This window comes from Hetaerina americana, unplaced genomic scaffold (genome assembly GCF_022747635.1).
Source record: "Hetaerina americana unplaced genomic scaffold, ioHetAmer1.1.p SCAF_6, whole genome shotgun sequence".
Taxonomy (NCBI): domain Eukaryota; kingdom Metazoa; phylum Arthropoda; class Insecta; order Odonata; family Calopterygidae; genus Hetaerina; species Hetaerina americana.
The window spans coordinates 67,075,665-67,103,589 of NW_027287205.1; the positions used below are offsets into that span (position 1 = coordinate 67,075,665).

A 27,925-nucleotide genomic window follows, 5' to 3' on the forward strand; every position below is an offset into this window, starting at 1 on the left:
AATCAAAACTCAAGAAAAATCTGGAATAGGTACACTGAAGCAGATTTACCAATCATTGGGTTGTAGTATATAGGGCCTGTAGTTTCAGATTAAAGTTGTTAGACAATTTTAAAAAATGTTTAAACTTACATTTTATTTAAAACTTTAAAATTGATTTTGTGCGTCTGGTGTTTGCAATGGAGGGTTGAACTAGTAATTGTTCATTAAATATTCCAGACCATGAAATTTGTTGTCTCTGGCGTAACTTAATGGAATTTACACAACACATTGAAATGACATAAGTAACTTTGTGATTCCACACGCACTTTACTTGGAAAACGACCTTGGTTTCGATGTTGGATGTTATCATCAAGTGGTCTTCATGGAAGACAATTTTATATACATGCCTTCAGATTGGGGGATGGTCAGAGCAGGAGGGGAAGGGAGGGTGAAGGGGTAAAAAGTTTAAAATGTTGATAGATAGATAGTCATCTTCATTTTGGGGTTCTTGGGGAATTCTATGCCACACACATAAGTATGGCAATATAAAAATAATGACATGACAAACACTACATTAATAACTAATTTCCTTAAAAAATATAAAAGTTTATCTCACCTGAAGATGTATTATTACATTGCAGAGATAATTTTTGCAAACAGCTATCATTTTCTTGGCTTACACTCATTGAAAACTAGAATAAAATTTCCTTTATCACGGTAACTTAAACTTGAAGATATTTTTTGAAATAATGATGGCAGTCTTTGTCATCATTATTTCAATCCTAAGATTGGTTTACCATAGCCCCATATTTTTCTCTATTCAGTGTTAAATCACTCACCCCCCCTCCCCCAACAGCTTTTGTTTTATATCCTACTTAATTTGTCCTGAGTTTATCTCTTGATCTTTCTCTAAGGATCTCCCTTTCAATTTTCCTTCACTTCCAAGCCACGAAATAAAATGTTTGGTATTTTTACTAATCACCACTGCAATGCACTGGCTTGGCTCAATATAATTACTCCAATTGAAGTCACCAATATTTCTTCCCATGGTAGCTAAGCAAGGGACAGTGGGCAGGATAGTATTAATCTACTAACTCCATATTGAGATGATGGAAAGGCACTAATTGTTCTACAGCATATAATTGGAGAGGAAATTTGGGAGTGTTCAACGTTCATAGTGTCATGACTGGCTTGTAAGGTTACATTTAAATGATCAGTCTGAACTCCCAATTCAAGAGTGAAGAAGAAAGCAAAAGAGGGGAACTTCCTTCTCTTAAGCCTATTATTTGCCTCATTATTGAATGAAAAAAGCCATTCACATTCAATATCGACACTTCAATACTATATGGCTGTTTCCAGGAAGGGTGCAAGCTAATAGTCATCCATCTGCCTTCAGAGAACTCTAAGGGTTATCTGTTTTTCCATTGGGAAGAAACATAATTTGAGAGTGAGGAGGACATGTATTGAGGAACAAATTGAAGAAGAAATGGGTTAAGGTTTTTTGAGGGTTGCAGATATCTTTGTAGGGCACAAAAGACTTCTTTCTAGGATGGAGGGATTACAAAGGGAAACAGAGGTATGGAAACTGTTTTCAAAGCAAGGGATAGGAGGAATTCCTCTACTGTGGATGGAATGAGTTTACTCTTCCCCTTGGTGACATGTACAGTTAGTACAGTAATCACTGTGCCTCATGGGGAAAGATTTGGAAAAGTGACTGTTTAAAACAGCTATAAGCTACAGAAATTCGGGAACTCTTGTAGAAAATTGGCATGCTGTAACCAAGGCAACCCATATTTGGCCACAGTGACATGCTAGTTGTCAATAGTTACTACTCAAATAATTATAATGCTTATCAAGTAATGAGTTTTACATCTGTACGGCTCTTCTAATCGGAACATATTTTGTGAGTTGGTACTTATGGCTTACTTAAAAGCAGAGCAAGAGTAAAAATGCAGTTAACTTGGGTATATTATTTAATTAATTCCATATTAAAATTTATCTTCAATTAAGCCTCTTTCACCCCCCCCCCCCTCATGTTACACTATATATACTTTGGATTGCCCTTACCCTTTCTCACTTTGACTTGTGTTGTCGTGACAAATAACCTTCAGTATGCTGAAATGGCTACTTTGTGGCCGAAATATGCGTATTCGTATTCACCTTTATTATCCCTTTCCTTTTTACCTTTTACCCCATCCTGACTTGTGGCGTTAGCCAACTAATCTCATCTGTACTTTGTTTAGAAAGGTAAACTGTTCATGGCTATTGGAGTTTTTCATTTATTTCATTTCATTGAAAATCAATTGCCACTTTATAATGAATTACATAATTCTCAGATATTTGGTTTGCTGTGAAACTTGGTTAATTCACATGAAGTAGTATTTTTAAAAATGGCGTTCCTAGACATTCATGGTAATAGTTTAATATCAAACTTCAATACCGCTACACATTTTTCTTTGTTTTAAATAGAATACTAAATAGTCACAACTAATTTTAAATTACTAAAGATTTCCAAGCAATAATAAAAATACTGACAACTGCTGTGTACAATAATTTTATTTCTGCTCTTGGGGTAGACATTCAAAAGGAGACTCAATAATAGAGGAAGTGTTTTATAAATGTTCACTTACATACACACACACACACAACTTTAAATAATACTTTATTGCCTTGCTTGTACCAATATATTTGATGTAAAAAAACAAATAAAGGTAACCTTATCCAACCAGTACAGTATTATATATATAATGACTTCTATTGTAATATAGATGGGATTAAAATGACAAATTTCAGCTTTCAGAGGTAAGTAAAGGGTAGTGTCAAAAAGTATGGACTCATTACAATGAATGTTGTTATTAATATGTATGAACATAGTAACAAAAGCTCAGATTGTAATATTTTTTTAACATAATTAACATTGGTAGGATAGACTAACATCGTCATATGGGACCATATAAATTAACAGTCATACAATCACACAACAGTTAATTACTTATACACCCTCCTAGAGTAGATTAGGCCTTTTTAGACATGTCAATAATGCCTGTACTACCAATTGAGTTTTGACCTGAAATATTTGTAATAAAGATTGGATTCATAAGAAGCAATGAAGAAGTGAAAATGAGGGGTAAAAATGCAGGACAGAGAGATTTGAGGGCAGGTTTATTCCTTATGTAAACATGTACAAACTTACCTAAAACAAATCAGAAAATGATATTAATATCATATCAAAAATACTTATAAATTTCTCTTTTAGGCTTAATTATGTAACTGATAACATTTTGTCTGAAATACTATCTTTACCAGCTTCACCATGTGTGACAGTGGCGATAAACATTCCTGATAATTTCACATTAAGACACCCTTTCATGACTACTAATTTATTATTGGCTAAGCTTTGATTTAGCATAATTAATGATTTTCTCTCAATGAATTTATGGAGTAACATAGGCATCTCTTGAAAACGTTCTACAGAAAAAATTTTATTCCCAAAAATTTGACATTGCCATAATAAATCTATATCCATCCATGATGATCCATAAAGTAACCTAAAGAATATCTAACAGCAGAGTTCCTGCACCAATTTTCCTTTTCCCCCTGATTCATTTTGTAAGCATATACAGTTCAATTGTTCACACCAATTTATACTGAAAATAAATTTACACATCATTCTGTGGATCTTTCTAATGTAACCACATTTGACATTTGAAAAATAAGACAATTATATCACTTTAAAGATCTCGATTCATTTCCACAAACTTCATGAGACTAACTTGCACTCCTCCGCCAATTTAAAAACTCAGACCATTCTAAATTTTCTTGATAAAGTAGCTAAGTAACAAATAATATGAAATGCACACTTTTTAACTGAATGAATCCAAAAACATCACCTTCACTAATTATTACTACTACACCTATGACTATCAAGGTTCAATTTCCCTCCATCCACACTTTTCACCCTCATTTTTCACATTCTACATGATGCACTTAAATTACTGTTGGGGTAACATTTTGCTTTTGATAACAATTTAAAAACGTTGATATGTACTTGATTCACTCCACATTATATCTGATATGTATTGCTTTTAATTACAACCTACCTATTTAACACCAACTCATTTCTTTCATTACATTAAAATTTCAGGACAACAACCATTGAAAGTTACAATTTTTTAACACTGCTAAGCTTAAAGTGAATTTTCAGAAAATAATACCAAGCAACAAGTTCAAACTTCAAAACACGTAAACATATTTTGTAAATCCAAAATAGGACATTTCAGCCTTCTCACAAATCACAAAATTCTTTCATACCTTGCAACTTTAATGGATTTTGAAATTCTATCACCTGATAATAAAGCCGTGAATATGCCAAATACTATACATTTTCTTATTCATTACTTTAACTTACTTTTGCCAGAAACAGAATATAATTATGTAAATAACAATAACACTTTAATACTTGCTTCTATCATTTATCTAAAAAATAAAACCATCAAAACTAAAAAAAAATTAACAATGAAGCAGGCTACAAAACTCTGTGATCATTAAGTATTAAAATAATGCATTGCAAAGAAATACTGTTCCATGTAAATTGATCTCTTTTATACCAAAAATAACTAACAATGCCATGTTAACAATGGGAGTATATATATATATATGTACAATTACTTTTCGCTCTAATCTGTGAATGTAATTCACAAGAAACAGGGTATACCTAACCTCAATCATGTTCGCAGATGAGATTAGTTATAGATATCTTTGGAAGAGGTACTGTTTCACATTCGCATTCAATCAAAAACAAAAAACAGGTCACTAAGTCAATTTCAAAACAAAATTAACAATACATTACCTAAAAACAGTTTCTGTAACAATAATGTCTAACATTTTACATTAAACTCATCCCATACACTTTAAATCCACACAAAATATTAACACTTCCCAGCTGAGCGAGAAAACTCTTGAACACCATTAGGAGGAGGTGGTCCTCTTTTTTTTAAGTTACCAAAATCATCAAATTGAGCTAGTAAAATATTAAAACAATTTATTTACATTGGAGTATCAAATTACCTTAAATTAACTTCATATTCAACCACACTGCAAAACTTAACAAATTTAACTTTTAAACATATCTTACTCCTCATAATTATTTCTTTAGCCCAAACAAACAGCTGGGAAAATTTGAATGTAATCAGCACATATCTACATTAGGCTTTTATTTATTATTTAAAAAAAATAAACACTGAATTAAAAAAATGTCATGAGCAGGATAATACCTGGGATCTTTAAATGATACCAAGATGACTTATTTACAATAAACTCAAGAAAATTAAAGCATGGCTGTGAGGTACACTTCAAATGGCATACAGGTACATATTTTTGTGCAGTACTGCTTCTAATGAAGTACTGATGTTATTTAAATCCATAATTTATGATATGTTTTTTCATAGCCAAAAGTGCAACCAGATCCCCTTCGCCTTAAATTTCGGTAGGCAATTGGCAAAATACTGAAAATTTTATCTCACTTTCCATAAGTCATGAAAAATTAATAATGTGTAAATTGACTAATTTGAATATATTTGGTAAATCCATGTATTCACTTTATATGTATTTCACAATAAAATACAAAATTTGTCTATAAATGGTTTATGTACACACTTTGAAAAATAGGGTACGCTTAAGGAAATTTACTTTTTCGGATTTTACATGGGGAGTTCATTTTTCTACAGAATAAATTGTAATAACAATAGAGTTACAGCGAAACCCCAATTAGCCATTGTTATATTACTTCTTTTTTACATCATCATAGAGATTTTGCTCCAGTGCTTAACATCATTGAATATTAGTAATGCAAAATCCAACTACTTCAGAAAAAATAATGGAGTTTTGTTGAGTTCAACAAAAGCTTCATTGTTCATATTGACAAATATAAATTACATTTTAATACTTGCAATGGCATATATCTACATAATTTCATGGAAGTCCATTATTGATATGCAAAGATGTAGAATAATTTAAATTTAGACATAATGTTATAGTCAACAGTGACACTAAGTCAAAAAAATAACATTCAATCAAGATGTTTGCAGTACATTTTGTCGTAAGTTATTCCACAATTATAATCATTTCATCGGCTAAAAAAACTGCATATTGGCATAAATGACCTCTTCAAATAAGCTAAAAAATGAGAAAATATATACACACCATTTTCTTGCCTTTGCAACACAAATCTCTTAAAAATCAATAACTAGCTCAATGGCAAAATAATATAAACTTACCTAAATTCTCTCGGTGCATAGCACTTTAAATTAATGAGGATATTAAATGCTTTCTCATTCTTAATCCATTAAAAAATCTCTAATCATAGTCATCTCATATGAAATGGTGATTTCAATCTTAATTCAAGCAGCGAAAAAAAGTACATCAAAACTTCAGGAGAGAAGGCACTACTTGTAGCACTTGACTGAAAATTTTAGCGGCGTAAAAATGTCTAAAATGAAGCTTACTGCATCTTGATTCCTGTATTTATACAACAAAGGCTCATCAACTATATATTTGAAAGTAATAATGAGGCACTGATTAATGGCAGGTAATCTCCTCTTCACCTAGGAATACTCGAGAGCTCACAGGATATGGTTAAGCAATAAACTCTTGCACTTTTTTTCAGTGGCTATCCTTTTTAAAAATATACGAGATGGAATCGCTCCTTCTCAAGCATTTAAAAACATAGAACTCTACTTTAAGAAAGGCATATACATATTTAATTCAATTCACAAGTAAAAGTATTTTTATGAATTTAAAAATACTAAAAAAGTAAACTGATAACTGTTACCAAATGGGTATCGTACACAATAGACTATTAAAATTTATACATTATAGAAAATGGTAAAAAAATACCCCACTATTACGGTGGTAATATCTTTTAATAAGGGCAACTTGAGTGGAAAATAATTTAGAATTTAACATTTTCTTATGCCCATAACGAGAGGAACCAATAAAAATGGACATATTGAAGTTTCGCTGTAATCTGGTTAAGCAAGAACTCATGGTCCTGATTAATCTATTTAATATCAATGGCAAGTAAGCACATTTTTCCAACTGTTGTAACAAAATTTTAACGCTCACATTTATGAATGCATAAGGGATATATAAACTGCAAATTGTGACAATCAAAAATGTTCAAGGAACATTGTTTTCTTGGTTTTTGTTTACTAACTAGGTTAGCATTAAAGACAAATATTAATATTTATACATAGAATATATTTAAAAATGTATAGAAAACCATTTAAAAAACTATTGACATTCATAACTAATCTTAATGATATGTGTTTCGTCACAGTCAGTTATTTTAAACACTTTTTAATTATTAACATTACAATATAGCTGGGATGAACAAGTCCAATTATTGCAATTCCAAATATTTGTTGAATTATTTGGACATAATTTTAAATGCATTACATATACATAATTACAAATTTCAAATTCTGATATGTTTTAAAGGCTTTTAGTCTCAAATTAAAGCAATTAAGGGAATTAAGTATTGCTACTCAGTTCCAATAAAGCCAAAGTAGGTACTAATAAAATGCTTAATTGCAATTATTTTTTCAGCATCCCTAAGTTCAAATATCACTTACATTTATAAGAAAAATAGAAATTACATTTAGAAAAACCTATACATGACTTTTTTTTTACTTTGCTCTCAATGAGACAAAAGCTCCTGATGCAGTATAATCAATTCTTCTCACCAACAATTATAATTATTATACATGCAATAATATCTCTTAAAATACAATTAAGGTTGATTTTTTTATCAAGAATTTGTTCACTAAAACAGGGAAATTATTGCCAATCATGGATATTTATATATATCGACATCTGATTTTACTAGGTGAAATTTGAAAGCAATCGTAATTTATAATAAAAGAAATATTATTTTATCATATACAGCTAATACTTGCTTCACTGACTTGCCTTAAAAATATAAGTAATTGCTTACAGGCCTGGTAAGGCCTATTATCTTCTAACGTGATCACCAAATTGCCAATTTAGACTATCACATGATAATAATAGAGGACATGGAAATTATAATTGGGGAAAATGTAACAATTGAATAGATTTAAATAAAACAGTCTGAAAGAATGTAAAAATATATCCAACCACTGATTAAGCAAAATCGTTAAGCAGATTCGAGAGCAAATTTATTCTGGAAGGTATAGTTGAAGTTCACGAAGCATGGAAGAAATTACAAAATAAAGATCCATTTCATTTCAAAAATTGCTCAACAATTCTCAAACAATTATGAAAACTAGAATTGAATGTAAACTAGTGATAATAATGAAAATCCAAAAATTGTAGCGTTTTTTTTTCCATTTCTTATGCAAAGCAAATATTGTTTCATTTTTGGCAAGTCAAAAAATAAGAAATAAAAAACGTATGCTACGATGAGTATGACAGGATTATTCCTGAAGTATAAAAATTAATTGCCAATTGTAAACTGAGATATTTGACAATACTTTAACACATGATAAAATGCCTCTTGTCAACAATTAAAAACAACATTTCCCCTTCAATAAGATGAAATTTCAACCAATTTTTAACAATGAACAGTTAAGTTTAAAAGAGAAGCTACAAGGTAATCCTTAACATATGCACTTCTATATCATTAATATTTCGTTAACTCATACCATACCACTAATAGATATTTATTTAATAACAAGTCTTAAGAGCTTACTTATAAAACTCATAAAATTGAGATATCAGGCATTGAGCAGAAAAGTAAAAGACAAAAAATGTGGAGTTCAGACCTATTGCACTTAGCCATCATTAATGATACATGTCAATTCTATGAATCAACAATAACAGTAGATGATTTAGACTAACATGCAGAGGAACCAGTATTTTTCTTCTCTTTTCTGCTCAATATCTGACCACCAATTTTGTGCGTCACACCTTTCCATGAAGACTTTTAAAACTCATGATATGTATATTGCCGATATGGCATTTTGGAAAGCACCAGACCATTAGTACTCCCAAGAGTCAGTCTGTATTTGATATGTATCGTTGACGTGTAAGTTCACCTTGTCAGTGAAAAAGATGGTATAGCACAACTTATCAATAACTAGACAACATGTTGCCTCAAAAGCTCAATATTGATATGAAGGTCGGCTTGATTGGTGACTACTGGATTATGTAAAGGGGCTTTAGTACAAAAAATACTAGAAACTCCCAAGTATTTGAGAATAAGTAAACCAATAGTATAAAACGTAAACTGAATATTTCATACAAAAGTATGGAAAACAAATAAGCAATGAATTTGTGCTTAACTAAGCTTGAAGTTAAATAAGTTAAAACTGATTAGATAAAACAATATGCTTTTAGAATGAAAGGAAATTATGGACTAATGAATATGAACACATTCATTTTCCATAATTTTAAATTATGAGTGGAAGTGTTGTATAGTGAGTCATTTATTCAGCTAATGAAACAATGTGTCAGTTTTATGACTATTCCGCATGAAACTATTTATACCTCACTGGAAACATACATACTTTACCGTAAAAAAAATATAATACTGGAAATTGCGGATTTTGGGAATTAATTAAATTACATTAATTTCACCATCTGCTGTATGTCCAATATAGAAGTATGAATTTTCGATGTACCCTGCTAAGGATAATACGTTAGAGCTTCTGGCACATTGATGAATAATGTGTAATTAATCTCATTTTAACACTCAAGCCGAGAAAGACGATGGCTGATGCTTGACCAACATTCTGATTTGGAAATCCAAAAGTGGAATTCGTCTTTACAACCTATAAGGTTTTTATAACATTATCAATACTTTAATATTTAAATTAGTCCATCTTAATTTTAAATTATACAAAATGGACACAATACATAAATATTAACAGCAAATAATTACTTAATGTAGTCAATGAATAATCCAGGATGAAGATTGTACCTTTATCGATACCTTATGAAAAACTAGAATTTTTCCCCAAAAAGCCTTAAAAAACTTTTTAACAATGTTAAATAAAATAATTCTGTAATTTATGGGTAATGCGATAAAAAAAAGTTTTCACCAAGCGTAAGTGTTCTAGATGTACAACCCATTTATATATCTGGACAAGATTGAATTACTTAAGTGGGATAGCAATCAAAGTATTACAGATTGCGACGAACGTTCAACCTTTCGATGAAATCAGCCTGGTACAAATCAGTTATTCCTCTGGCCAGCCAAAATCTTCACCCACCATTTCATAGAATCTCCTGTTGTGCTCAGCAAAAAATCTCCTCAACTTGTGTACAACAGATGGATCAACATGTGGATGTCGCCTGCCTTTGCTTTCCCGCAGACATTTTCCTTCCGGAAGAGACGAAGAGTGACTCAAGGATGATGGCATCATGGCCATGCCATCAACTGGCTGACCTGGAGGCAGGCTTCTCAGGCAATAAAATCCCTGAAGACATGGAAAAATCCATTATAAATCATCATTACAATAAAATCAAATATCTGGCAAAGAGATGTGAAAACCAATTTTAAAAATTCTGCCTTTGATATTTTACCACAAAACTTGAAAAATTTACAATATTTCTAACAGGCTCAAGCGTGAAAAATAAATAACAATAAATCTGTACCAGTAAATGTATTGATTTAAACAAAATGAGATGAGTAAAATTTTGAAGTAAAGTTAAACGTTCCTTCAAAAACTAATGTAAATTACAATTTTATCTAGCAGGTAGTTGTATAGTTGCCATCAGAAAATGGGAATACTTTTTTATAGATTTTAGCTCATCTGTCAGGTTATCATCAAGGCTAAACCTATGGACTAAGTACCATAAAAGCGATCAAGCTCCGAAGTGGGTGAAAAAAGAGAAATTGATTGACTAGGTGATGGCCGTGGTTTTTTTATGCAAGCACACCTACATTGATTACTTGCAAAAGGGACTAATGATAAATGGAGAGTATTATGAATTGTTACTGCACCAGCTGAGTGAAGAAATCAAGAAAAAATTATATTCCTTTCAAGACAAAGCATGCTTGTGCACCTGAACAGTTTTGATGGCAAAAATTACGGGAATCAATTTAGAATTATTACAAAACCCACCACATTTCCCAGATTTCGCCCAAGTGTTTTTTTTTAAATATTTATAAACTTGAAAAAATGGCTATGCAAAAAACGATACATACTGAATGAGGAGGTCATTGCCAACGTAGATGTCTATTTTGAGGACCAAATTCCAACTTTGCGGTTGGCTTAAAAAGTTAGAGAAAAACAGGTAAAAGTGTAATGAGGTAAAAGGAGATGATATCGAAAATTTAAAAAATTACCAACAATAATTTGTTTTTCTATTTTTTCCTATGGACTTATTAAACAATCCACGTATTATGGAATTTTTAACTCCACTTGAACACTTTTATGGACTGCCACGATGGTTTTCCCAGAATTGCATTTTCAAGGATGGCTTCAAGGAGAGGTAATGTGTGGGGGGAGTTGAATGGAAGGAATTCCACTACCTGGTGATAAGAGAAATGGCAGGGGAACTTTTGATGGTTGACGAAAATTTTTTTTTCCTTTTCACCCATCCTCTTCTCATGCTTCTGGTATTTTTGCTCAAGTACTATGCACAACAGGACACCCAGGTTGATGCAAGTACCAGGATATCCGTCGAGGCCGTTGGATGGAGGTCATGAGGGGTTTTTCTGTGCTTTTTTACCTCAGTTATCATGAATAATCAAATTGTGGTTGCTCTATTTTAATTGGAGAATACAAATAGAAGGACCAGGGGTAATTATTATCACAGAAAATGTCACGTGACATCCTCATCGAGATTAACTAAAATCTGATTTACTCCCTAGAATTTCTTAAGGAAATACTGTATATGATATCACTCCATATTAATGTGTGAATGAAACACAAATAGCTTATTAAAAAAAATAAAATGTTATCGATATTAAGTACTTCAAACCTGTATTATATGAGATATACTTATCCGAAATGGAAAATCTTTCCAGCACCCTGTCCATTTTTTGACATTTTTCCTTTTACACTGGCTAGCTAAAGTGAAAAGTCATTGCTTGCCTTCATATTTCTTTTTAGTGTTTGTCAACAAGTTTTTACTAAATGCACAATTTACTATAAGCTTTCAAAATTTCAAATAAGTTTGTTCTGATTGAGCACCTGGAACCTTATAGCTTAGTTGACACTGAGCTACAAATTGTTTGATAACTTTGCCTTCAGATAAGTTTAAAACTTGATATGCTGGTAACCATTTTTGACAACACACTCAGTGAGACTCATAAGCTCTAATAAAACCATAATAATACTCTCAAAGTGAAATATATCAACAATTACAAGGTAAAAATATACTCAGAAGAGATGCTTAATTTCATGATTTAAAAGGTTGACTACAAATTAACATTTTTCAAACCATTTTTTGTTTATAGCTTCTCAAGCCTGCTTCAAAAACCTGGACCACTTCTTAACTCCTAATTTTCCCTTCTGCATTTGCTTTGAATTGCTCTCCACTCCACTGCTTCCACATCTTAACTGCCCCTGCCACACACCTCCCAGTCCCTTTTTCCACCCCACCTACTCTTGCTTGAATATACACATTAAAGTCAACCAAAAAAGTCCCACTAGATACATGATATTATACAGTGATTTGAGGTAAAATAAAAAAAAGTACTTCATTAGCAGTAAATGTTTTCTTGGAACAAAATCAACATATACCCTGACACTCTTTTATGCATCAGTGGATGACTATTCTTTGAATATTGAGCTTCTTCTTTCCATTACTGAAACCTAAATGTTTGAGATTTTATCCTTATTTGACTTAAATTTGCATTTCAAACATCATCAATAAATCCTGTTAGTAAGAATTGTTGATACTTTTCTTTCCACACTATTGTATCCTAATGGCAATGTATTCATAAAAGTCGAAGAAAAAAATTTAAAATGACCAATGTTTACACCTTGCTCATACCTTGGTAGCATTGAAGTAGAAATGAGTGGGTGTTAGAGCAGGACGCAGCTTGAGAAATTTCTCCACTGAAGCAAGAACAGGGGCTGGGTTGGAAGCTAGTTGATCACCATCCACAATAAGAATTTGATCGCGTGGAAAAGCCTCCAGCCAAGCAGAAATGTGCCGATGGTAGAGGGAGACGGATATTGGTCTCCAAGACATATCTACACGCCCATCTGGGAGAATGGCTAAAGACTCAAAAGATGACAGGGGACGAGTAACCTGTAAGGCAGGAAACATGACTCCTGAGGAAAACAATGCAATGAATGTAACCCTACCTAATAAAGGGCACTCGAATTTAGGCCAAGCAGGTCCATTCTAAATAAGTCCCACTTTGAAAACACTCTAAAATGCATTTATAAGTATAGAAATAAAACCTTATTACATCATTTATTCATAAATTATTGTTTTTTAAAAGAAACCTTGGAAATATTAATTAAAATTTGGTGGTAAACACATACAATGTTATTATTGATATTATTTCTGAAATGAGTGATACTCATCAAGGAGTAAAAATGAAATATGATAAGGACATTTAACACAGATGACTAATAATGATAATTTTTGGCAGCTTGTTGCCATCAGTCCAAAAAATAGTTTAATCTCATTAACAAAGCTGAGTTTTTCAAATTTACCATTTAATTACATAAAACTATTTTCCATATCCAATCTTAAATAAAAAATTACTGGTATGATTGTGATATTATTGAATAACTATGCATTCCGATTAATTAGGGCAAGGACTTAGTGATATTGACACATTGGTTCCTGTTAGATCACTGAAGTTAAGCAATGTTGGTTCCAGATATAGGTCGGTCAACTGACCCCTATATCTTTATCATGGTTCCCTGTCTGCACATGGCAGGAAGGTTGAACATAGCTAGGCACATTTAACAGACAGGCTAAACATGGCATTAACCAAAAAGTATATGCCCAGGGTTCCAGTATAAGATCCCCCAGCATCAGCCATCATTAGTGTTGGACAATAAAATCTAATCTTTCCTCTATGCTGCTGGTCTTTCCAACTTTTTTACTTTATGTTATCTACCTTTCCTACATTTTACAATAAATTGGACAAAACTAGCTTTTGGGTAGTCATGCGAGAGAGATACCCAAACTGGAAAGTCATTGCTATTCCTTTTACAGGATGGTCATCTAGTTGTCAAATTAATATGAAATATTGTTCGATCCAAAGAATGTTTAATCATCATGGAGATAATGAAAAAAATTAGTTAAATCCACATTAAGTGGATTTAACACTTTTTCATTGCCTCCAACATGGATAATTTTCACAAAATGAAGTCTGAAAGAGTTTTCTATGCCAAGCGAATTCATGAAGAAGTACTATTTGGTAATTCTGGCAGAAATTTCACATCAAATACCAATTAAGATAGCATATTTTAAGACACCCAAATAAAGGAAATTAACATTGTAAAAATTGACCATTCATTATTACACAGTGGATATTGGAAATTATTGTAATTTTGATTGAAAATTCACACAACACTTCATATCAACCATACTATTGTTTTGAGTTTTGAAAAGTTATTTTGCAGATTAGAGAGAAAATATCAGAACTAGACTTCTGCTTTAGAACAATGCCATAGCAAACCATCCCTCTCAATATCTACCCCATCAACATTTTCTACTTTCTTTTTTATTTCACCCAGCATCCAACCTTAATTAAAACTTAAGACCAATTTGTACTGCAGAAAATTAAAGTTGAAAATCATTAACAATAAAATTAATTTACCTTTTTGCCATAATCTTCATCAACACCTTCCAATTTTGTCCTAATAGTTGTGTTTGCTTTTGCTGCAAGGGAATGGCTCCGTAGCTGAGCGAAGTCTGATATTGCTCTGGTGACAGGCTCTCGGACTATGAGAAGAAGTCGAATGCTTGCATTCATCGCCCTTACTCTCTCAGGGACTTCAGGAGTAACAAAGTAACTGGGACTTTTTTCCACGGTTATCTGAAAAGAAAAGAAATGAATGTTTAACTAACATACCAGTCATAAAAAATTCCTAAAAAGCTAAATTTGGTTCCAAGAAAATAAATACAATTTACACAAGAATACTTTTCCACATAACACTAGGACTAGAAATCTGAAATAGCTACAAGGACCAGCTGCAAAAATTGGGCTCATGAAGTTACATTTCAACTAATTTCTGACTAATTGTGATTCTTGTAATTCTATGAGGCAATATAAGTAATAGATAAAACCACAGTTATAATTGAACACACTGGGAAAGCCTAACCACCGAATGCAGTTTAAAGTGCTCAAATAGCAGTGCCCATTTCATTACTGAAACTGATTTGACTATGTAGATGACTGTTACCTTTGGTCTTCTTGAGATGTACAAAAGGTATCCCTAATTATGGTTAACAGGATTAACCAGACATTTTGAAAAGCATGTAATTATTAAGATGTTGGTAGATTTTTACAAGCAGATTAACCAGTAGTAATTAAAATGAGTTTTTGGCATGATAACTGTACTTAAAAAATAGACTGAGGGACAAACAAAGTACAGGGATAGTTTTAAATTGAGTGTGCATGTTACACTGCTGAAAGCTAATGCCATATAAAATTGAAACTTAGGAATAACAGCTTTATGCTAACTGTTGATCACAGACATGTTCTTCATTGGAATTGGCAATCCCAGCTCAGTAAGATGAAACACTGAAACTAGCAAAACTAACACAATTGAAACAGCTAAGCAGCATTCCATAGAACTCAATCTGATTTGTTCAAAGAAAGAGGAAAACAAACTAATCCACCTCAAAATTAGATAAAATAAGCTGCCAGTAGTATGGTTAATATTGGTACAAATAAGCACACACTTTTATTCCATAACACTAGATCACATCAAGTATATATGAACTTGTTCATCTCAAAGTGATGCATAAATTTACCTTTGTCATTGAATTTAGGGCAGCCAATCAGATACTTACTTGCCCTTTCAAAGAGGGAGGCATCCTTCTCCTATACCACTGTAAACCCTTAGCATAATTTTCATCTCTGTCAAAGAAATGAGCTTCCCCAGCAGCCTTCTGCACCAAAGGATGAAGATGTAGCATTTCCAACAGCGCCCTTGTCCCACCTTTCCTTACTCCTATTATGAGAGCCTAGGCAGAAAAACAAACTCATTTCAATGAAAGAAGTTGTGAGTGACATACAGTTTAATGTATCTGGAAGGAAATTTAAGAAAACTTAAAAGTAGAAATATATAATACTCAAAACACCTACATGGTGCATAGTGAAACTTATTTGTTTATGACACTATAATTAGAGATGACCATCTGAATCTGCTAAAACTTTCCTTATTAAGCATTCACTTTTTTATCATTAAAATTAGATCATATTCCTCTCACTAACAGGCCCAATTTTTGTACAATGTGATTTCATTCAAACCAGGGAAAGATTAAATCAAAGGAAAAAAAAAGAAAAATATGCCTCAATCAATAAATACCTTCTGCATTTGAAACATGACCAGAATACAATTGGTACAATGCAGGTGGATGATGGCAATGATAGGAATGATGAAAGGTATAAAATGCCTTCTTACTCACAACAAGAAAGTCTAATCTTATGAATAAAAAATAGGGTAGAAACAAATATGGATGGGAAGAGAGAGAGAGGAAAGATACATTAGGAAAGTAAGACGGGCGAGTTCGTACTGGTGGGAGAGTCTGAGGTGTGTGCCATGCATGGTAACATCAGCATTTTCACATTTCACTTGCAATGATGTAGGTGCAATTTATAATGGGAGTATATTAGCAGAAAATTATGGTCTACACATTTATGACTTAGAAAGTAGGGCACCTAACATTGGTTTTGCTATATTTAATAGGATTTAAAAAAGGCATGACATTTCCAGTTTACCTGAGGAAGTCTCCTTGTTGCTTTTGGAAATTTGACCCTATTCCCTGATGTAGCCATCTGGGTCATGTCCTCTTCTCCCAAGTAGTCTTCTTCAAAGTTGCCTTCAGCACCTGTGGTCCCACTGTCAATTCCATATGCAGCATTCAGTTCATTTTTCTCGATGAAGGCAATGTTTAGATCAAAGTCATTATGGTTACCACTTCCGCCTTCATCATTAGATGGCAGTTTTGTTAGGTTTTCTGTGCTTGAAAGGCCTAATATTTTATCATCTTTTGTACCCAACGTAAGTTGAGCACCATCCTCGTTGCTAACAGAATTTCCCCCTCCACCAGGGCTGGCAGCATGTGATGAACTTTTGACAGATTCAGTCACACTTTTAAGATGCTGTGTATCATATCCCCCACTTACACCACTATGCTCAACCAAATTTTCATTGAGAGTTGGAGAATTTGAAATGTATTCAGTTTTTTCATGAAGAGCACTGGTTCCATTTGACTTTGAACTAGTGAAGTTGGCATTATTTAAAAAGTTGTAAGCTGCTTTTGACATACTGGGCTTCAAGCCAAAATCACTCTTCCCATTTGAATTATTGAGTATATTTTTAGACACACCAAATAGTTGTTTACTTTCTTTTTCAGTTCTGCCCACAGTCATTTTAAATCCAGAGCTTTTTAAACCCACCTCACTAAGGATACCATTTTTTGACTTTATCTCCATACTTTCATCCATTCCACTCCTAGTCCAATTTAATGTGTCCTTTCTGCTCTTGATGTAAGTAATACTTCCATCAGCTCCCTTCTCTTCTTTCACAACTCCTATCTCCTCCTTCACCAAAATACTATGGTAAATTGGTCCATTAGCTTCTCCATTTTCTGATTGATGTAAGGATGACTTTTTTATGTAAGAGCTCTCAGAACTAAATGAAGAGGCAGAAGTGTCGTCCTCTTGTACCAAGAAGAATGTAGGCTTTATATACAGAGATGAATCAGTGGACAAAGCATGGAGAGAAATAAGCAAGGACGTGACAGCAAGGCAAAATATTATTATTGCAAGTTTGGACCTTTTGGTAGAGCTTGTTGGAGAGAGAAAAAAATTACGACTAAATCTTTTGTCGGGAGATTTGAAATTAGATGGTTGTCTGCCCCTTCCACGTGAAGAAAAATCACCATACTGGCTCAATTTTGGAGAGACTGAAGTGCTCCTGTCCGGTTTACATTTCATTTTATTAACAGTACCCCTATTACTTTCTTCTCCCTCCTTTGAATGATCTTTTATTGGGTTTTGAGTGGAATTAAAATGCGCACTGGATACAATTATGTTCTTTATGGTATCGAGACAATTACTTCCATACGGATTGTGTTTCCATGTGCTGGCAGCAGACTTCATTGCTGAGCAGAGCTTAGAATTCAATTCTTCCCGCATTTTGACACTTTTTTCCTCAACAGGAAACTCCTTTCCTTTTTTTAAATCAACAACTGGCTTGCTCCTGTTTGTTTTGCTGATTCTGAATGGCTTAAAATATCCTTCTGAACGTTTGATGGGTGTTTTTCTTTTTACAGAGTAGCAGTTTGAGCCTGGAGTCCCAAATCCCACGTGATCCTTTTGCGGATCACTATAAGACATGCTGATTAGATTGTTTTGCAGCTGCGGTTGCACATTGTTGACTTTTACAGCAGAAAAAGTACTTTTCTGATCACACAAGGAATCAATACCTTTTTCCATTACTCTCACCTTGTCAGGACATATTTTTGAATCAGCAATCAACTCACATTCTTGTTGAAGGGCATTTCCTTCAGAAAGTGGCTGAACAACATGGCTGGGATGAGGTAAGTGTTTGGTAGTTAGATTGAACACTTCATTAACATGAGCTGAATTACAACTAGGCTTCTTTGAAAGCACTTCATCCAAGAGAGAAGTTAAGCCATTTTTTTCATGAACTAAATCTCTTTGGAAATGCAAGTCAGCTATCCTTTTTTCCTTGTGTGGACTCTGGCACTTGCCCTCATTTCCTCTTATCAATTCATCTTCATGAAGCATGGCAATGGCATGCAATATGTTAACAGAGTCTTTGCAAACATTTCCTGGCCTTTCCGCCAAGCACTCCAAAAATACTTTCGACTTCAGACTACTGCACTTATTCCTTTCGAATGTGCTCTCGGGGGGAACTGGATTTGTGAAACAATATTGCTCCAGCATATCTTCTTTTGACAAACCTAATTGTGCTTCTGGATCACATGCAGGAGACTTGGTGGAAAGAACATCTGCAGATCTTAATTGTTTCTGGGAAGTCACATCAGGATCTAAAACCTCTTCTCGACTATCATTACGTTTAAGAAAAATATCTTCTATATTATGTACATTTCTAAACGAGTTTTCTGCAACCGACGCAAGAAATTTTATATCTGGATCTGAACTTTCACTTTGTGAGTACACTCCCAATGGAATGATGGGAATGAATTCTACATTATTGCCATTCAATTGCAGATCAACTGAGGTATGTGTTGAATATTGCTGATTAGGACGGGACGAACCAAGCCTTATACTCAAAGAGTCCTTTTGACAAATGGAAATATTTAATGAGTGGAGTAACTTAGTGGATGGCACAAGCAAGCCAACATACAGAGATTTTTGATTACCATGGCTTGGCATGGATATTTTCCCATTGGTATCATGCCTCTCCGATGATACTATTGCACATGGCATAAAACCACTTAAACTGTCATCTTCTCCGGATTCAACTCCATATAAAGGCAAAACTTTAATTGAGGATGATGAATTTAAATTAATTATGATATTTGCAGCAGGGATAATTTTAACAAATACTTGATCACATGGAATGCAACTGGAAATCGAAGATTCTCCTGTAGAGTTGAAGTGATTCTTGGCAGGCACAACTTTGATATAGCTTAAAATTCCATTCTTGATTGAATTATTTGAACTGAGGCCAAATGATTTCCTCATAAACACTGCTTTCCTTTCTAAACCTGCATTCTCAAAGCTTAATTGTGGTATTATCTTGGATAAATCCAACGAAATGGAGTGGTGAGAAAAAGCAGGGACCTCAGCTAAAACCAGCACAAGTTGCTCTTCAATCCATCTTTTCTTCATGCCATAGCTCAAACAACTACCACTGAACGTATTCACTTCCAAATTAGAACTGGCAAGATCAGAATTCAGAAGTGCTTTTGGAGATAAAAATTCACAGACACCATTTGAGGTGATGCCATTCTGAGGACTCATTACTAATGCAGATTTAAAAAAATTTAAGTGTTTATCAACCAAATGACATGGTATAGATAAAACATTAGCACCAGAATAAATATAACCATTACATGATTTTTTTGTCTGTTTAAAAGGTACACTACTGATGGGTGATGGCAGACCAGAATAGGAAGTTAAACACCATGGTGGTTTACTTCCCCTTTCAGAAGATTCATTCAGGTGGTTTCTACGACGATCTACAGCAGATGAAGAATTTTGGTTCAAAGATGCACAATTGAATTTACCTTCCAAATAATGAGCTTTCGATACTCCATTCAACATAAACAGGTTATTGTGATCACAACTCAAGCACCCTCGATGTGATGTCTCACAAAAATGAACTTCCTTTTCATTTTCTTTATGGTAATGAAAAATCAATGTATTATCATTCTGATCTTCTTTAACGGAGGGAAGTTTTGGTAGTGGCTTTAAAGATGAAAGATTTTGCTCGTTTTCAAAGATGATACTGGAATGATTAGCTAAATTGTCTCCTAGTGGATCTGCTATTCTCTGCATTCTAGTAGAACTATTGAAGGCATTTAAACATTCCAGTTCATGTTTGCAGCAGACCCTAGAGTCACTCACGGAGCAGGACAGTTGAAGATATGATTTAGGCAAGGTGATCTTCATCACCGAGTAATTCTCATTTTTATCAGCCTTTTCTTGTGCATCTAGTGCGTTAAATTCTGTAGCACAATTTTGTGAAGAAGAGGCTGGAGTATTTTGATTGCAGTTATCATACTTACAATTAGAATTTGGAATACTATAAAGTGAATTGGCCAAGGAAGAAGATTTAAAATTTTCCTGATTATTTGCAGAATTTTCATTAAACTTGGTCATTTTGGAAGTAGTCAGTTTTGATATGCAAGGTTCAGGATAAACAGGGAAAGAACTTTCTTGAGATGGAAGTGATTGAACATTCCTGCAAACTAAATTTGTGCCATTGCAGGAATGCATATTCAAGGAGGTCAGTGTTGCCATGTCTACAATAGTTGATGAGGAAGGTATAGAGAGAATTTGCTGTGAAACAAGGCCCTCTGTTGGTGTTACCATTGTTGATTCTGTTGAGTAAGATTGAGAAGAGAAAATGCTAGAGGCAGAGGTAGGTGAGACAGAAGTGGCAACACTGCGCACCGACATGGTGCATCTGAAAGAGAAAGAAGTTATGCATAATTAATTAAAGAAACCTCAGGGAATATAAAAAATATTACAAGTACCACATGCCTTGCACATGTGACCAAGATACTCAATGAAACTAGGGAAAAGAAATTAATATTTGAAATGATCCCTCAAGAAATTAACCTAATTAAGAGTTCACAAATATATATTTTAGATTGATTTTGTATTTTAATCATACAATGATAATCCTAAGAGACCATTGGGAGAGCTTGTAATTTATGATAAGTAGATTAACTTATTTAACCAAAATGAGTCTATTTATCTTTTCATACCTTTCAAATTCAGTATATTGAACTCCCTGCATTGTATGGGTAAAAAGAAGTCAATTATAAGCATTTATATACATATAGTCTGTGTTTCTTTGCCATTATATGCAACTCATTTTTTGAAAATGTTTCAATCGTGAATACATTATTATTAAATTGTTACACAAAAGTGCTTAGGTTTCAATGGAGGAGGGAAATGCTGAAACATCCTTTTAGGTTATTAGTGTTGGTATTTTACCAATCAAAATTTTGGACGGGCTGAAGAATGAACACTGATACACTTATTTGCATCTACTAAAAAAATACAACCTGACACACCACATTATGAGAAACCCTCCTTAAATTCGGCATACTTGCTTCCTTCATTTCACCCAAATGGGCATCATCCTTCTCCTTCTGCGCTAGCCTAACATTCCCCTATCTATCACAATCTTCAACATCCCACCACCAATACAACAATCTCAGAGGGGAAAACTTATTTATTTATCCTTGGGAGAAAATTTGGCCGAAAGAATTAGATAAAGTCCAGAGATAATCCACTAGATTCGTTAAAAATTGTTATGATAAGAACACAAGTGTGACAGGTCTTTTAGGGGATTTAGGCAGGGAACCACTTGAAGTGCGGAGAGAACAGGCGAGGCTTAGACTTCAAGAAAGGTTCAGAACAAACGAGTTAAACTATGACACTGAAGGAATTATAATGGCCCCACACTACTCAGGTAGATCAGACCACAAAGATAAAATAAGGGAGATATATTCCAGTACAGATAGATACAAATACTCATTCTTTCCCCGAACAACAGAAATCATAATAGTAAGAAACCGAAGTCACTTTAGAAATATTAAGAACATTGAATTTACAAGTCGGAGCAAAGTTAAACACTGCAAAGCTGAGGTATACTTTCAGGTGCATGTGTATGTAAGATGTAGTTTGAGTGTTTGCATGTGTGGGGTGTAAGTGTTCTAGTATGAATGATGCTGTGTTTTTTTTTGTGAATGTATGAATTTGTGGTTCTTGCATGCGGTGTTTTTTCCTTTCTAAATTACGGGTGGTGTCCTAACACCCCCCGCCACACGCCCTTGCGGCAGCTTGCGGGGTATTAAGTAGATGTAGAACTCATTCCCCTTGACAAGGAATGATTTTTACCCTCTGAAATTGTGGCATTGAAATGCATATTAGCGAATGACTCTGTTGAAAGTTACTGTTGCCGCATCTTCTGCAGTTTCTTGGAATCCTATCACCAATCAAAATACTCTGCAATCAACTCTCCTACCTCTATTGTTTTCCTTTCTCTCCATTTTAAAATTCCCATTCTCCTCAACACCCATAATTCAAGAGCCTCCAATCTATGCAGATCATCATGCTTCAATAGCCGTGTTTCTGCAGCATAAAAAACCACACTCCAAATCAAAGTTTTAATGAATCTCTCCTTAACACTGTTACTCAATGCCCCTGTCCTCAATTACCTCCTCCCAGTGACAACTTCCCACTAAATTATGAAAACTAAAGAATACCAATCTATCTCCAATATGAACAAGAGAATTCAGCTGCACTAATAGTAACCACAATTTTGCAAAATCGATATGTGGTTATGGTTTAATTTATATATGCAATTATGGTAAAACCAGAATTATGATGCTACCTAAAGCCATTAATTTTTCTAAATTCTAGAGATGTTATATTTGCAATGACCAATGAATCACTCATTACCAATTATTAACCTCAATGAACTAATGCCATAAGGAATGTAACACTGAAAATGCTACCTTTGAATGGGTATGATTGTACTGATCAATGAAAATTTATTTATTTGATGCACAATGGCATCTATTTCTACCAGGGAAATGAGTAACCATGGAATTAAAAATTGGAATGTAGAGAGGGTAAATGTGATAGATTTTAAAGGACTATTTTGAAAGTGAAATTTTCTCAAAAAATATCAAGGTGAATACATGCGGACTGCTGTGATGGGAAAAAAATCAAATGAAATAATACTAGATTTAAAGGGACTTTGGGAAGGCATCCAATTTTAATTGTAGAAAAACTTTATCAACAGCAAAACAACTGTAACACAACGGGGGGTCATAGGTCTAGACCAACTGCTGACCAAAGGGAGCAAGAAAGAACATAATTTCATAGGTTATTAGATAGACGATGTACTGCACAAGGTACTCAATACATCAATGTTTGTTTGAATTGAGCACACTTTTGAATGCCAATCATCTTGAAATTGCAGAAGGTAAAAGCAAAGGGAATTGTGATGATAATAATCTGATTAACCAATGATGGGTAAGTAAATAAAAGTCCTAAGTGATCATGAATGTAGTTTAGTGAAAACTAAATATGACATCAGTCAATAAATTGCAACTGAAAAAACAGGCCACTATAATCGGCTAGCCATCTAATGACAGAACAGTACATCATCTGTTGAATGGGATATGCAAGGGTGGAAGCCATTGGTGTTTTTCATCATTGGTTTAACAACAACATTAATATGTTTACATATATCCTTCTATCTAGAACCTCTGTGTTGATATAAAAACAAGTAGTCTCTAAATTTGATGGATATGGCCATTAAATGTCTATAAAAACCAATCACTAAATATCAAGTTTGTATTACTTAAAACCTAAATTACTTTCTGAATGTATTGCCCTATTATTTGTCTGAATATTCAAACCAATTGCATATGCAAAAGCAAAAATTTGCCACAACTCTTTTTGCTAACAATATCAAATTTAAGAACCTTTACATATGGATGTGGGTTGATGACAGGCATCTGAAGAATATAAGGAAATGACTAGTGAAAACTTAAGTATAAAGTATAGTTTCATACAGTCCAGAAACCCAGTCCTTGAAGCAACCTGATAAGCATAGATTTGAGGCTTTTAGGCCTAGGATTTGAATAAGAATGGGCAACATAAAAAGGATGGAAATGAAAACAAATGATGAAATTCTAGGCAGGGCGGAGGAAGAGAGAATGTTGTTGTCATCAATTCAAAGAAGGCAGAAAAAGTGGATACATGAGATACTGAAGACAGTAATAGATGCAGGAATGCTGGGAAAGAAGGGATAAGAATAGGTATTTTGAATGGAATCAACAAACGCGAAAGCGTGCATAGCAAAAAATGAGTTAATATAAATATAATATGAGTTCATATAAAAATGAGTTAATATAAATGCACCCTGTATTTAGCATGGGGTTTAACAATATTATGTGCCTTGTTATTCAGGGCTTAGAAGCACATTAAGGTTTAGTTATAGGGTCCACTAAAAACATATCCTAACGTAGTAAACTACTGGTAGCGAGAATAAAACTCACAGTAAAATTATAAATATAAAAAAATAATACGTTTTATTAAAACCAAAGCTTAACATTAGTTGACTAACGGCGCAAAACTTTTACATGCTTTATTTGACACAAAAAACCTAGAAATATTGCCCAGACCGGGAATCAAATGTGTAACTAATACTGTTTGATGCTCTTGAACTTTAAAAGCATTTTTCTTTTTAAGTTATGGGAGTCACGCCTTCTCACTCATTAAATTTTAACGATGGTCCAAGTACTTTCTACTGAATAATGACAAAGAAAAACACAAACATTGTGTACATATATTCCATTATATGAATACCTAACGGCAAGTAATTCTGTTTAGTAAAATACTAACAATACTTTATTATTCATGCATACAAGTACGTATAAACTCATCCCTTTCTAATATACAGAATTGTTAACTCATATTCAATGAAAGAGCACATTTATTAAATATAATACTTTAAAGCTCAAACAATTCGGAAACTTAAGCAAACTATTAATTCTTCCTAAAGGCATTCGATGATTAGTAAATAAGTATAAACTAAAACACATATGAGAATACGCATATGCATGAAACTCGGCATATCCCAAATGGAATTTGATGGAAAAATCAAACTTCATATGATCAAACGGAATAGTGTGAGACATCGGCCACAGCCAATGATGTTACATGTCGCCTAAGAGCAAGTAACTTAATAACTAGATACTGCAATTAAGATCGAATTCGGACTACTAGATATAGTTACACATAAGAGTTGAGCTAGAATCTCGATAAAATACTCTCCGGAAAAATATTCTTAGGTTCGAGCAAATTTTTTGTTTACACACACACACAAATCATTCAAAATGCACGGAAAACAAGAACCTTCATGGACTATACTCACTATATTCTCTAAATATATGAAAAGAAAATCTGTATTTTAACAAAAAGTGTCTCTAAAATCTACCAAGACTAATATTTAAGTGTACCATGGGAAACATTTTTAAATGCTCAATTGTTCTCGACGTAAAATAATGGCATACACCATGAGTAAAGTCAAAGGGCTTAGCCAAGCTAGGAGTTTAAGACATAGCAGGTAAACAGAATTTAGAAAGGCTTTTTCGCAAAGAACCCTGAATAACAATAGTGGAATATTGAACATCAATGAGAATGCAGACGACACCAAAATTAACTTCTTTGAATGGCCTTAATTACAAATAACCAAAGTTGAGGGACACATGCTGAGCAAGGATTTAAATACACAAAACGATTAACTTACCAAATCTTAATACCTTCCCTCATCTCACTTCCCGGGCAATCGTTACGTATATGGATTCCCAGACTCCACCGACGAAGGCGCAGCCATTTTAACAGACGACTACCTGATTTATGCGCCAGTATAAATGACAGTGTGATATTTTAAGTCGAAATCATGAACATTCTTATACATCTAAATTAAAGTGATAAAAGAAGTGTAAACAGCAATACAAATTACAAAGGTAAAGGTAGAAACTTACATTAAGACACAGGAATTACTATACAACGAGAGTCCATATTGCTCATGAATTACGTAGCTTCCGGCCTATGCAAAATCGAAATAAAAGATTTTACATGCACTAATCGAAATGAATAAAATAGTGATGACAATTACATTGGAAAATAGTTATTTTTTAGAATCCATATTTCGAAATCTACAATGGACATAGGTTTTTTTCCTAGTGCACACTTAAATATGTTTAACATGGTGAGTGGGCTTGACCAATCATATTATAGCAAACGGCGTCAAAATTGAATTCATTGAAATAGTATGAATCAGAAAGTGACGGCGACTTTTTATTTTGCGTTAATAAACAGCAATAATTGTGTGACCTACGGTAATTAGTTATGCGGAGTGTGGATAATAAATCGGTGATGACATATATAATGTGGGACATAGCAATAGGATTTGGATTATGCCTAGTTGGACTGTGATTACAGAATTTGGCGAAGGTGCAAGCGTCTGGGGATTTTAATTTCATCTATGAATATATATTCGCACAGAAACTCGCTCTCATGTTATTTGTAAGTATTCTTTTAAACATAATTGTTCTATGAACTCTATGTTTCCAACTTTAATAGTGGGAAACGTCAGAAAGGAGGACGTGTTGCAAGATATTTAACATTAGCTAAGAGAAAATTTGTGCAGTAATTTGTTTACCCAAAAAACCTATCGATAACTCCGAATAAAGACGTATAAAAACATCACAATACTGCATTATTAGCATAATTTTCCAACGGATGGATTCTGATGCATGCTGCTACCTTTTCAAAAATATCTTAACTTCAGGCCGGTTTCCTGTGGAGTGCCCTTCGTTGCATGAAATACGTACTCTTTGAAATGGCGTAAAAACGATGGCACATTCTCTGTATTTTAGATATATTTCCATTTCTAACATGATATAGCTTTTCATTGATACTATAGAACAACTACATTTGTATTCCAAGAGACTCCCTCCCACTTTGGCAATCAGGTGTTCAAAATTTTCCATGAGCCTATCAAATTCGAAGCTCAGATAGACTCAGTTGATGAATCAGCATCACCCAGTAATATGTATAAATTTAATTTGTATAAAAATTTATTTATTTGCAGAAAACAATGCACCCCAACCTAACTGTGATGGCTCACATTTTTGTCTCAATCTTATGTTAACTCCTCAATAATTTTTAATGTTAGAAAGAAAATAATTTATTTTCAATTTTTTACTCTTCTGTTACCTTGGGATTTTATTATTTGCCTCATACTCATTGATATTTAGTCGCTCAGACCTGGAATTAAGGTTATTAATCCAGGCTGAGACCAAAAATCAGCTAATGAAATATTTGATTGAAAACCAATTGATCGCGGAATATATGAGGACCTCTGTGCCATTATTTTTCAAATAAATTTCAAATGCAAAAAAAGTGATCTCCACCACACATTCAAATGTACTTCTCTCATGCCCTGCTGAGAATATGCACATTTACCCTAGGGTGAAAATATGTATAAAATATAGGGAAATA

The 27,925-nt window shown here is 33.4% G+C and overlaps 1 protein-coding gene across 1 annotated transcript; it reads right to left on the reverse strand.

The window, feature by feature from the left end:
• Nucleotides 1-8,345: 8,345 nt before the first annotated feature.
• Nucleotides 8,346-26,457, reverse strand: LOC139695492 (uncharacterized). The gene is made up of 7 exons (XM_071594282.1): nt 26,404-26,457; nt 26,166-26,268; nt 16,886-21,293; nt 15,955-16,128; nt 14,756-14,974; nt 12,964-13,224; nt 8,346-10,436 (listed from the first exon to the last, which is right to left on the reverse strand). Exons 3-7 carry the CDS (start codon nt 21,284-21,286, stop codon nt 10,197-10,199), a joined length of 5,295 nt encoding a protein of 1,764 aa, XP_071450383.1. The 5' UTR covers nt 21,287-21,293; nt 26,166-26,268; nt 26,404-26,457; the 3' UTR covers nt 8,346-10,196.
• Between the last annotated feature and the right edge of the window lie 1,468 nt (nt 26,458-27,925).

Bases quoted from the DNA above. Each gene is read 5' to 3' on its own strand.
- LOC139695492 (XM_071594282.1), bottom strand. From the start codon at position 21,286: ATGTCGGTGCGCAGTGTTGCCACTTCTGTCTCACCTACCTCTGCCTCT. The intron at 16,129-16,885 runs GTAAACTGGAAA...TTTTCTGCCTAG, and splicing joins CAACAAGGAGACTTCCTCAG to GCTCTCATAATAGGAGTAAG. The intron at 13,225-14,755 runs GTAAATTAATTT...CCTGCCTTACAG, and splicing joins ATGAAGATTATGGCAAAAAG to GTTACTCGTCCCCTGTCATC.